Raw genomic sequence first — 13,715 nt, 5'->3', positions numbered from 1 at the left:
ATCCATATAGCCCTTAATGTAGCCTATGCAATTCCTTTTCATTTGCACTAAATGCATAACTCTCTTTACTTTGAATTTACGATTTTAAATTCAAATATTAGCTCCATTTTTTATGAATTTCTTTCATCGAATTACGTTTCTTGGCAGTTTGTTTTTTCAAATACGATGAACAAAAACCTGTCTTGTCTCTAATCTCTATATGCAACATTAAAACAGTAATAATTGATCGTTCATTCGAAAACCAATTTGTGTTAGTGGAATATTACAGAATGCCTCAAAGTTGTAGATTAATGAAGCATAATTATATTTCCCAGCAAGTACCTGTTTATTGTTGTTAAACTATACTTTTATATGGCAGTCTGACTGGCTGAACGTCAACGGATTTGTTTTAACCAAAAACATTTAAACAACTATTTAGACTAAGTTTAGAGTAAAGTCAAGGACAGTCCCTTCTGGCACTGTTGGTTTAGCTTCATACACGACAAATAGCACATATCTTGTAATTTTTGTTATTTCAAAAACACTTTCACTTTTCATTTTATGTAATTTTATTTGAGAAAAAAAACTAAAACACTTTTAATAAAGGTTGGAACGGGCTATACGTTTACATTTCAAAGAAACTTGTTTAGTAAAGTCAATGGTCAACTTTTGTTTTAATAGTTAAACATTATTGTGCATTAAATGTTGAGTCAGCTTTACTTATTTTAGTTTATCTAACATTTAATTGAAATCTAATTCAGGTTAATTATATATTCTTGTTAATTGTGATTTTTTGAAGTGGTTGAATCCGTGATCGTGTTGTATTTTATACTTAAACTTGAAACAATGTTCACACTTTTGATCTCCTTTACGCGGAGTTATACAATATGCATATCAGATAGGGGGTATGGGTTTTTAAAAGTTTTTTTAAAGTTTTTTTTTATTCGGTTTGTACTTGCATAAACGGAAATATAATTGTTGTCAGTTTTAAACCCATTTAATGGAGCCTCTTCCAGTGGTTTGTTTCACCACAGTTGGGCGTTAGGGTTTTCCAGACATGAACACGGTCTAGTTCCCCGATTGTCTCTAACACGTCTTCGCGTGCTTTTGGAATATTAACATGTACTTAATTGTTTTTGTCAAATTTAAAATAATTCGGTCACGAGAATTCCACTTGTATGTTATCGATTTATCGTGTATACTTTAAAGAACTGTACATATGTTTTATTATCCAGATGTCTTACCTGTCGTATAATAATCCAGTCTATTTTACCTGCTACCTACAGTCCCCTTTAAGAAATATTGAATATTGACAGCGACGGCTCGTACACGTTTCACATAATACAAACCTCGAGAGTCAGTGATACAGGAAATACTTTGATTAACGTTCGTGTGTAAAACGTCTTGTTCAAATCTCCGAAGCACCGCATCCAACATGATCTGGTAAACAATAGGCGGAAGTGTGACGTGGTATACTCATATTTGTTTCCAGTGACCTCTGTCCTGTGTTATTGTTTCGTTTAGAAGATTATTCTGCTAGTGGCAGTCCTCTCTGAGCGGTGCACAAATGATGTCTTGTTCACTAGAGTGTGTACACGGAGTGGCTATCCTCATAGAGGCGAGGCATTAATCAACCACCATTTTGACAAATACCCATTCGACTCTGTTGTAACATTCTATTAATTTTCATTATTATAAAAAAAAAATGTTAGTCCTTTATAATTGGTGAATGAAAAGGTTGAATATAATTATTATGAACGTTTATTGTCGTCTTCAGGATTCGAACCCATGTCACCACATATCTAATAACCTAACAAATTCAGACCAAATCATTAGTATGTGTAACAGAGATAAATAAAACTTCAGTTGCCTTTGATAAATTAGAATGACTTGTCCTGACCACCAAACAATATTTGTGTTTTTTCCCGCCAAAATGACAGCCATCTTGAATTTGATCATGATAACATCATCACATCAGGTCCTTCCATAGACAACAGTAAAGCGTAATTATTGTTGTAACTTCTTGCCGATATTCATTGACATAAAAAGAACACAAGTGACTGAAACCGTAAGTTTGTAATCCCTACCCTGTATCTCGATGAATCTAATTTTAAAGTGCTCTAAAAACATTGCTCAAGCCCCAGACATGGGGATTGTTTGTTGTGAAACACTATGGGGTGTACTGATTCACAAAAATATACAATTCATTTTCCTTTACCTTTTTTCTCGCAATATGTTCATTTTGAAGTTATACAACCAGACTATTATAACATTCACATCACATTCCAAATTCTTCTGTGGCGAAATGCTACTTGCTGTTTTGTTATGACACTTACCCCATTGGGGGGATTTAGCTCAGTCGGTTGAGTTCTCGCTTCAGGTGCTTGCGAACCACCTCATGCACCACAACTGGAAAAAGGCTGTGGTATGTGCTTTTCTGTCAGTGGAAAAGTGCATATAAGAGATCACTTGTTGCATTAGGAAAAATGTAGCGGGTTTCCTCTGATGACTACGAGTCAGAATTACCAAATGTTTGACCTCCACTAGTCGGTGATTAATTAATCAATGTGCTCCAGTGGTGTCGTTAAACAAAACAAACTTTACCCCATTGAGTTGTTTTTACTTTTTGTTGGTTGTTTTATTTTAAGCATTTATGATGCTGTTTTGATGATAATAATAATAATAATAATAATAGTAATAATAATAATATAAAATTTAAAGAAAACACCACCAAACAGTAATTTATGACCCTATGATAGCATAGGTGTACTTCCTGATGAATCGTAAAATCATTACAGTCATTAAGAATATTGGAGGGGGCCGGGTGGGGGGTCGCTATTGTTTCACCTCGTTTTTCTGCTAGTTTTGCTTTAAACCATTGACATTATCAATTGTCTAAAACATAGGTTGCGTTCGAATATTAACTTATTTCATTTGTGCAAAGAAACTTGATCTTAATTAGAATTTCTAAGATGCTGGAGAGATGTAAATGTCTTTCGTTTGTAATGTGATATTTGTTTCATTAAACTCAGCTTCCTCTGCCCTGCTGATATGTGTGTTAATGACAGCAGGACATCACGTATGTCGAGTAATTAAAGATGTATGTCAGCCGCTAGCCTAAACGAAACTCAATCAGTAGTGACATTAATGAAGCTATGTATGTTCGTGCGGTGAACTGTACTTACAAGGAAGCTTTTATTTAATACCACTATGGCTATGGAAACAATGGATCCCATTGCAAGCTGGAATGGATGATTATGAAAAAGTAACTGGAATAGTTCATCTCTAATAGGCTCGATTAGTCCGCCAATCTGCCAGATCAACCCCAAGTTCAGTCAGCAAACATTTCGCTAACGTTCGCCAACTATTTGATTGGTTTCCCGACGTGGCCATTCAGTTTATCGTGAAGTGCACAAACCAGTCTAGCGAACGTGTTTCTGCTCGGTCTGGCTGAACGCGGCACAGGTGCGGTCACGTCAGTGATGTGGTCGTGTCATCGGGGACGGGTGCAATGAAAACATCTGACACTGTCCTGTAACTCGGTCTGGCTGAACGCGGCACAGGTGCGGTCACGTCAGTGATGTGGTCGTGTCATCGGGGACGGCTGCAATGAAAACATTTCACATTTAATGTTTTAAAACATATTATCAATACATAATCAACGCAAACATTTATTAATCGTCCAGAAATCTAAGTCAGTGATTGTTTGTTTCACACAAACAATGACAAAAATACATGCCTACATAGTGTTATGAAAATGTATTTCCCCAATAACAAGGGTTATCACCTTAAAGGGACATTCCTGAGTTTGCTGCAATTGTTAAGATGTTATCGACTAACAGAGACTTTTCAACGATTGTAATTACATATCAAATATATTTTTCTGCATAAAATATTAGTGGTTGTATGTGTTTCTGATCGTTCTAATATTTGTACAAGGTTAAATTTCATTTTATTTCCTAAAATACGAAATTATTTGAAGACAAAAAATCCAGTTTGGGCTTCTTACAAATATTAAGACAACCAGAAACACATTGAATATGCAGACACTGATATTCTAAACGAGAAAAGTTTGATCGTAGAAATATTTTATTAGTAGGAAATATCTTACATTGCAGCAAACTCAGGAATGTTCCTTCAATAAGGCTCAGTCATGGTGCCAGGTTTTGGCCGCCATGAGCTACGGGTGGGCGGGTCTGGTGAGCGTGCCCACAACATGCTCGGGGTTGACGATAGGGTCTTGGTACTTGTGCTTCCACGCTGGGGAGGTACTGCTCAGAAGGACTGCTGTACTGAGCAAGGTGTTCCACACTGCTGAACCTGGCTCGGCCCTCCAAACTGAAATTACACAACAGAATACATATATAATATTTTGTTAAATTAAACACATTTTCATACAAATTCATACTGCAGTGTATGTACTGTACTGTACTGTACTGTACTGTACTGTACTGTACTGTAATGTACTGTACTGTACTGTACTGTACTGTACTGTACTGTACACTGTACACTGTACTGTGTACAATAAAGAAAAATACATAGAACTAAAAAAAAAAAAAAAAAAAAAAAAAAAAAGTGGATATCCACCCTCTGCTGCGTGGACCTACTGCTGCTGCGTGGACCTCTCCCGCAGGGCTTGTCTTCTGACCCTGTAGTCACTCGCCAAGTGCATACTGTCTTGACTTCTGACCCTGTAGTCACTCGCCAAGTGCATACTGTCTTGACTTCTGACCCTGTAGTCACTCGCCAAGTGCATACTGTCTTGACTTCTGACCCTGTAGTCACTCGCCAAGTGCATACTGTCTTGACTTCGGACCCTGTAGTCACTCGCCAAGTGCATACTGTCTTGCATGAGCTGTATAAAGAAACACATTTATTAGACTATCGGAACATTTATTAACAAAAAATTTGAAAACATGAAATAATTGTGATAATTCTGAAAACAAATACTGTACTGTATAATGTATGTACTGCATTGTATTGTACTGTACTGTACTATACTGTACCTGTACTGTTCTGTACTGTACTGTACTGTACTGTACTGTACTGTACTGTACTGTACTGTACTGTACTGTACTGTACTGTACTGCCATGTACACTGTACTGTGTACAATAAGGACAAAAATGCAAAGAAAGGTATAGGAAAGGTTTAGGAAAGATAGAGGAAAGATAGGTAGAGGAAAGAAAAGAAAAGACTAAATAAAGTTTATTTGAACCCAGTTTGAAGCCACCTTGACCAGTGACTGTCGGGAATCTGCTGCATGGACGAGGACATCGACGCGCCCCACTGGTGTCTCTCCCTGCTGCATGCACGAGGACATCGACGCGCCCCACTGGTGTCTCTCCCTGCTGCATGCACGAGGACATCGACGCGCCCCACTGGTGTCTCTCCCTGCTGCATGGACGAGGACATCGACGCGCCCCACTGGTGTCTCTCCCTGCTGCATGGACGAGGACATCGTCGCGCCCCACTGGTGTCTCTCCCTGCTGCATACACGAGGACATCGACGCGCCCCACTGGTGTCTTCCTGCTGCATGGACGAGGACATCGACGCGCCCCACCGGTGTCTCTCCCTGCTGCATGCACGAGGACATCGACGCGCCCCACCGGTGTCTCTCCCTGCTGCATGCACGAGGATATCGACGCGCCCCACCGGTGTCTCTCCCTGTTGCATGGACGAGGACATCGACGCGCCCCACCGGTGTCTCTCCCTGCTGCATGGACGAGGACATCGACGAGCCCCACTGGTGTCTCTCCCTGCTGCATGGACGAGGACATCGACGCGCCCCACTGGTGTCTCTCCCTGCTGCATGGACGAGGACATCGACGCGCCCCACTGGTGTCTCTTCCTGCGGCATGGACGAGGACATCGACGCGCCCCACCGGTGTCTCTCCCTGCTGCATGCACGAGGACATCGACGCGCCCCACCGGTGTCTCTCCCTGCTGCATGCACGAGGATATCGACGCGCCCCACCGGTGTCTCTCCCTGTTGCATGGACGAGGACATCGACGCGCCCCACCGGTGTCTCTCCCTGCTGCATGGACGAGGACATCGACGAGCCCCACTGGTGTCTCTCCCTGCTGCATGGACGAGGACATCGACGCGCCCCACTGGTGTCTCTCCCTGCTGCATGGACGAGGACATCGACGCGCCCCACTGGTGTCTCTTCCTGCGGCATGGACGAGGACATCGACGCGCCCCACTGGTGTCTCTTCCTGCGGCATGGACGAGGACATCGACGCGCCCCACTGGTGTCTCTCCCTGCGGCATGGACGAGGACATCGACGCGCCCCACTGGTGTCTCTCCCTGCGGCATGGACGAGGACATCGACGCGCCCCACTGGTGTCTTCCTGCTGCATGGACGAGGACATCGACGCGCCCCACTGGTGTCTCTCCCTGCTGCATACACGAGGACATCGACGCGCCCCACTGGTGTCTCTCCCTGCTGCATACACGAGGACATCGACGCGCCCCACTGGTGTCTTCCTGCTGCATGGACGAGGACATCGACGCGCCCCACTGGTGTCTCTCCCTGCTGCATACACGAGTACATCGACGCGCCCCACTGGTGTCTTCCTGCTGCATACACGAGGACATCGACGCGCCCCACTGGTGTCTCTCCCTGCTGCATGGACGAGGACATCGACGCGCCCCACTGGTGTCTCTCCCTGCTGCATGCACGAGGACATCGACGCGCCCCACTGGTGTCTCTCCCTGCTGCATGGACGAGGACATCGACACGCCCCACTGGTGTCTCTCCCTGCTGCATGGACGAGGACATCGACACGCCCCACTGGTGTCTCTCCCTGCTGCATACACGAGGACATCGACGCGCCCCACTGGTGTCTCTTCCTGCGGCATGGACGAGGACATCGACGCGCCCCACTGGTGTCTCTCCCTGCGGCATGGACGAGGACATCGACGCGCCCCACTGGTGTCTCTTCCTGCTGCATGGACGAGGACATCGACGCGCCCCACTTGTGTCTTCCTGCTGCATGGACGAGGACATCGACGCGCCCCACTGGTGTCTCTCCCTGTTGCATGGACGAGGACATCGACGCGCCCCACTGGTGTCTCTCCCTGTTGCATGGACGAGGACATCGACGCGCCCCACTGGTGTCTCTCCCTGTTGCATGGACGACGACATCGACGCGCCCCACTGGTGTCTTCCTGCTGCATGGACGAGGACATCGACGCGCCCCACTGGTGTCTCTCCCTGCTGCACACACGAGGACATCGACGCGCCCCACTGGTGTCTCTCCCTGCTGCATACACGAGGACATCGACGCGCCCCACTGGTGTCTTCCTGCTGCATGGACGAGGACATCGACGCGCCCCACTGGTGTCTCTCCCTGCTGCATACACGAGTACATCGACGCGCCCCACTGGTGTCTTCCTGCTGCATACACGAGGACATCGACGCGCCCCACTGGTGTCTCTCCCTGCTGCATGGACGAGGACATCGACGCGCCCCACTGGTGTCTCTCCCTGCTGCATGCACGAGGACATCGACGCGCCCCACTGGTGTCTCTCCCTGCTGCATGGACGAGGACATCGACACGCCCCACTGGTGTCTCTCCCTGCTGCATACACGAGGACATCGACGCGCCCCACTGGTGTCTCTTCCTGCGGCATGGACGAGGACATCGACGCGCCCCACTGGTGTCTCTCCCTGCGGCATGGACGAGGACATCGACGCGCCCCACTGGTGTCTCTTCCTGCTGCATGGACGAGGACATCGACGCGCCCCACTTGTGTCTCTCCCTGCGGCATGGACGAGGACATCGACGCGCCCCACTGGTGTCTCTTCCTGCTGCATGGACGAGGACATCGACGCGCCCCACTTGTGTCTTCCTGCTGCATGGACGAGGACATCGACGCGCCCCACTGGTGTCTCTCCCTGTTGCATGGACGAGGACATCGACGCGCCCCACTGGTGTCTCTCCCTGTTGCATGGACGAGGACATCGACGCGCCCCACTGGTGTCTCTCCCTGTTGCATGGACGACGACATCGACGCGCCCCACTGGTGTCTCTCCCTGTTGCATGGACGAAGACATCGACGTGCCCCACTGGTGTCTCTCCCTGCTGCATGCACGAGGACATCGACGCGCCCCACTGGTGTCTCTTCCTGCGGCATGGACGAGGACATCGACGCGCCCCACTTGTGTCTCTTCCTGCTGCATGGACGAGGACATCGACGCGCCCCACTGGTGTCTCTTCCTGCGGCATGGACGAGGACATCGACGCGCCCCACTGGTGTCTTCCTGCTGCATGGACGAGGACATCGACGCGCCCCACTGGTGTCTTTTCCTGCGGTATGGACGAGGACATCGACGCGCCCCACTGGTGTCTCTCCCTGCGGCATGGACGAGGACATCGACGCGCCCCACTGGTGTCTTCCTGCTGCAGTGACGAGGACATCGACGCGCCCCACTGGTGTCTCTTCCTGCTGCATGGACGAGGACGTCGACGCGCCCCACTGGTGTCTCTCCCTGCTGCATGGACGAGGACATCGACGCGCCCCACTGGTGTCTCTCCCTGCTGCATGCACGAGGACATCGACGCGCCCCACTGGTGTCTCTTCCTGCGGCATGGACGAGGACATCGACGCGCCCCACTGGTGTCTCTTCCTGCTGCATGGACGAGGACTTCGACGCGCCCCACTGGTGTCTTCCTGCTGCATGGACGAGGACATCGACGCGCCCCACTGGTGTCTCTTCCTGCTGCATGGACGAGGACGTCGACGCGCCCCACTGGTGTCTCTCCCTGCTGCATACACGAGGACATCGACGCGCCCCACTGGTGTCTCTCCCTGCTGCATACACGAGGACATCGACGCGCCCCACTGGTGTCTTCCTGCTGCATGGACGAGGACATCGACGCGCCCCACTGGTGTCTCTCCCTGCTGCATACACGAGGACATCGACGCGCCCCACTGGTGTCTTCCTGCTGCATGGGCGAGGACATCGACGCGCCCCACTGGTGTCTCTCCCTGCTGCATACACGAGGACATCGACGCGCCCCACTGGTGTCTCTCCCTGCTGCATGCACGAGGACATCGACGCGCCCCACTGGTGTCTCTCCCTGCGGCATGGACGAGGACATCGACGCGCCCCACTGGTGTCTCTCCCTGCTGCATGGACGAGGACATCGACGCGCCCCACTGGTGTCTCTCCCTGCTGCATGGACGAGGACATCGACGCGCCCCACTGGTGTCTCTCCCTGCTGCATGGACGAGGACATCGACGCGCCCCACTGGTGTCTCTCCCTGCTGCATGGACGAGGACATCGACGCGCCCCACTGGTGTCTCTCCCTGCTGCATGGACGAGGACATCGACGCGCCCCACTGGTGTCTCTTCCTGCGGCATGGACGAGGACATCGACGCGCCCCACTGGTGTCTCTCCCTGCGGCATGGACGAGGACATCGACGCGCCCCACTGGTGTCTCTTCCTGCTGCATGGACGAGGACATCGACGCGCCCCACTTGTGTCTTCCTGCTGCATGGACGAGGACATCGACGCGCCCCACTGGTGTCTCTCCCTGTTGCATGGACGAGGACATCGACGCGCCCCACTGGTGTCTCTCCCTGTTGCATGGACGAGGACATCGACTCGCCCCACTGGTGTCTCTCCCTGTTGCATGGACGAGGACATCGACGCGCCCCACTGGTGTCTCTCCCTGTTGCATGGACGAGGACATCGACGCGCCCCACTGGTGTCTCTCCCTGCTGCATGGACGAGGACATCGACGCGCCCCACTGGTGTCTCTCCCTGCGGCATGGACGAGGACATCGACGCGCCCCACTGGTGTCTTCCTGCTGCAGTGACGAGGACATCGACGCGCCCCACTGGTGTCTCTTCCTGCTGCATGGACGAGGACGTCGACGCGCCCCACTGGTGTCTCTCCCTGCTGCATACACGAGGACATCGACGCGCCCCACTGGTGTCTCTCCCTGCTGCATACACGAGGACATCGACGCGCCCCACTGGTGTCTCTCCCTGCGGCATGGACGAGGACATCGACGCGCCCCACTGGTGTCTCTCCCTGCTGCCTGGACGAGGACATCGACGCGCCCCACTGGTGTCTCTCCCTGCTGCATGCACGAGGACATCGACGCGCCCCACTGGTGTCTCTCCCTGCTGCATGGACGAGGACATCGACGCGCCCCACTGGTGTCTCTCCCTGCTGCATACACGAGGACATCGACGCGCCCCACTGGTGTCTCTTCCTGCGGCATGGACGAGGACATCGACGCGCCCCACTGGTGTCTCTCCCTGCGGCATGGACGAGGACATCGACGCGCCCCACTGGTGTCTCTTCCTGCTGCATGGACGAGGACATCGACGCGCCCCACTTGTGTCTTCCTGCTGCATGGACGAGGACATCGACGCGCCCCACTGGTGTCTCTCCCTGTTACATGGACGAGGACATCGACGCGCCCCACTGGTGTCTCTCCCTGTTGCATGGACGAGGACATCGACGCGCCCCACTGGTGTCTCTCCCTGCTGCATGGACGAGGACATCGACGCGCCCCACTGGTGTCTCTCCCTGCTGCATGGACGAGGACATCGACGCGCCCCACTGGTGTCTCTCCCTGCTGCATGGACGAGGACATCGACGCGCCCCACTGGTGTCTCTCCCTGCTGCATGCACGAGGACATCGACGCGCCCCACTGGTGTCTCTTCCTGCGGCATGGACGAGGACATCGACGCGCCCCACTGGTGTCTCTTCCTGCTGCATGGACGAGGACTTCGACGCGCCCCACTGGTGTCTTCCTGCTGCATGGACGAGGACATCGACGCGCCCCACTGGTGTCTCTTCCTGCTGCATGGACGAGGACGTCGACGCGCCCCACTGGTGTCTCTCCCTGCTGCATACACGAGGACATCGACGCGCCCCACTGGTGTCTCTCCCTGCTGCATACACGAGGACATCGACGCGCCCCACTGGTGTCTTCCTGCTGCATGGACGAGGACATCGACGCGCCCCACTGGTGTCTCTCCCTGCTGCATACACGAGGACATCGACGCGCCCCACTGGTGTCTTCCTGCTGCATGGGCGAGGACATCGACGCGCCCCACTGGTGTCTCTCCCTGCTGCATACACGAGGACATCGACGCGCCCCACTGGTGTCTCTCCCTGCTGCATGCACGAGGACATCGACGCGCCCCACTGGTGTCTCTCCCTGCGGCATGGACGAGGACATCGACGCGCCCCACTGGTGTCTCTCCCTGCTGCATGGACGAGGACATCGACGCGCCCCACTGGTGTCTCTCCCTGCTGCATGGACGAGGACATCGACGCGCCCCACTGGTGTCTCTCCCTGCTGCATGGACGAGGACATCGACGCGCCCCACTGGTGTCTCTCCCTGCTGCATGGACGAGGACATCGACGCGCCCCACTGGTGTCTCTCCCTGCTGCATGGACGAGGACATCGACGCGCCCCACTGGTGTCTCTTTCTGCGGCATGGACGAGGACATCGACGCGCCCCACTGGTGTCTCTCCCTGCGGCATGGACGAGGGCATCGACGCGCCCCACTGGTGTCTCTTCCTGCTGCATGGACGAGGACATCGACGCGCCCCACTTGTGTCTTCCTGCTGCATGGACGAGGACATCGACGCGCCCCACTGGTGTCTCTCCCTGTTGCATGGACGAGGACATCGACGCGCCCCACTGGTGTCTCTCCCTGTTGCATGGACGAGGACATCGACTCGCCCCACTGGTGTCTCTCCCTGTTGCATGGACGAGGACATCGACGCGCCCCACTGGTGTCTCTCCCTGTTGCATGGACGAGGACATCGACTCGCCCCACTGGTGTCTCTCCCTGTTGCATGGACGAGGACATCGACGCGCCCCACTGGTGTCTCTCCCTGTTGCATGGACGAGGACATCGACGCGCCCCACTGGTGTCTCTCCCTGTTGCATGGACGAGGACATCGACGCGCCCCACTGGTGTCTGTCCCTGCTGCATGGACGAGGACATCGACGCGCCCCACTGGTGTCTCTCCCTGCTGCATGGACGAGGACATCGACGCGCCCCACTGGTGTCTCTCCCTGCGGCATGGACGAGGACATCGACGCGCCCCACTGGTGTCTCTTCCTGCTGCATGGACGAGGACATCGACGCGCCCCACTGGTGTCTCTTCCTGCGGCATGGACGAGGACATCGACGCGCCCCACTGGTGTCTCTCCCTGCGGCATGGACGAGGACATCGACGCGCCCCACTGGTGTCTTCCTGCTGCATGGACGAGGACATCGACGCGCCCCACTGGTGTCTCTTCCTGCTGCATACACGAGGACATCGACGCGCCCCACTGGTGTCTCTCCCTGCTGCATACACGAGGACATCGACGCGCCCCACTGGTGTCTCTCCCTGCTGCATACTCGAGGACATCGACGCGCCCCACTGGTGTCTCTCCTCTCTCTCGGCGTGATGTCCAACTCAGTAGCTTTGAAACTTGTGCCCACTGTCCTTGTACTTGGGGTGACCTACAATGATATAAAACAGGAAAACATTCTTCAAATATATTTATAAAATTTGAATGCACACCTGTTAAAAAAACAAAAATTAGGTTTACAAATTTTACACCTAATAAAACATGAAAAAGAAGTTGATTATTCCCAGAAATAATTACATTTTGCCAAAATATTCTACATAAATATGAAAATCTTGAAATCTATCAATAACAAAGTATGAAAAGGAAAGCTCTAAATATGGAAATGTAAAAAACCAAATGCTACATTATGCTGTGCTGTACTGTACTGTACTGTACTCTACTGTATTCTACTGTACTGTACACTGCCAATAATCTACTCAAAACAAAAATAAAATATAAATAATAAAAAATAAAAATTACAATTTAATAAAAAGAAAAATACATATAGACTCACCCATGTTGTACAGGCATTCGTTTGCCTGTATCCACTCCACCAGGTCGTCATCCTGGGTCTCGGACAGCACTATGGGGGCAGACGTCTCCCTCATGGCTGGTGCATGGGGTGGTGGTGGACCCTCCCACGGCTGGTCTTGTTCACTAGCTTGTTCCTGACTGCCCCTCTCACGGCTCCACGGCCCTTGCCACGGCCTCTACCTCTGATGGGGGCTGCTTGGGCTGCTGCGGCTGCACCACCCTCTTCTTCCTCTTCTTCTGGCTCATCTTTCTGGGGTGCCTGGGGTAGAGGGGGCCCCACCCCCTCCTTGCTACTGGACCCTTTGGCGGCAGTCCGTTTCCTTCTAGGTATGCTTATGGTAAGTTGTAGAATGTAGATGTATCTCCCTCGGCAGTCAAATCAGCAATGGTTTGGCCATCCGGGTTTTATCCGAACATGGTTGCAGCGTGGCGAACGTGGGGAACAGAAACGGGACACAACGGTGTGCCCAAAACGTGGCACATGACTGGCGCTTAAGTGGCTGGGCTAGTCGGTAAGTATACAAACGATAAAGCAGACAGTCAGAGAAGGGTCAACAAAGACTGGGAAATAAAGAACAGGAAAACACAATGTAAGTAAACATGCACTCAGCCAGATTAGAGTCATAGACGTCTACTTAGTTTAATGAAATAATTAAGAAGTATTCATTGACGTTTAAGGACATTAACCCAACCCAGCTGTTGTTAACTTTACTCATGCAAGATCTTCTGGTTTGCTTCCGGAATACCACGTGTGTTCACTACCGGCTTCGGTGGTGTCGTGGTTAAGCCATCGGACATATGGCTGGTAGGTA

The 13,715-nt window shown here is 51.7% G+C and overlaps 1 protein-coding gene across 2 annotated transcripts; it reads right to left on the bottom strand.

Annotated features, from left to right (window-relative positions):
* Positions 1 to 3,139: 3,139 nt before the first annotated feature.
* LOC121372688 lies at positions 3,140 to 11,459 on the bottom strand. Of its 2 annotated transcripts, XM_041499145.1 has the most exons (4): positions 5,196 to 11,459; positions 4,587 to 4,834; positions 4,091 to 4,317; positions 3,140 to 3,583 (listed from the first exon to the last, which is right to left on the bottom strand). In XM_041499145.1, exons 1-3 carry the CDS (start codon positions 11,456 to 11,458, stop codon positions 4,160 to 4,162), a joined length of 6,669 nt encoding a protein of 2,222 aa, XP_041355079.1. In that variant the 5' UTR covers position 11,459; the 3' UTR covers positions 3,140 to 3,583; positions 4,091 to 4,159. The 2 variants fall into 2 exon arrangements, with proteins under 2 accessions (XP_041355079.1, XP_041355080.1); XM_041499146.1 differs by lacking the exon at positions 3,140 to 3,583 and having other exon boundaries at positions 4,138 to 4,317; positions 4,567 to 4,834.
* Positions 11,460 to 13,715: the final 2,256 nt, after the last annotated feature.

This window comes from Gigantopelta aegis, chromosome 4 (assembly GCF_016097555.1).
Source record: "Gigantopelta aegis isolate Gae_Host chromosome 4, Gae_host_genome, whole genome shotgun sequence".
NCBI lineage: Eukaryota > Metazoa > Mollusca > Gastropoda > Neomphalida > Peltospiridae > Gigantopelta > Gigantopelta aegis.
Note: the sequence above shows the minus strand (reverse complement) of the source record. Positions and strands in the feature narration are given on the sequence as shown.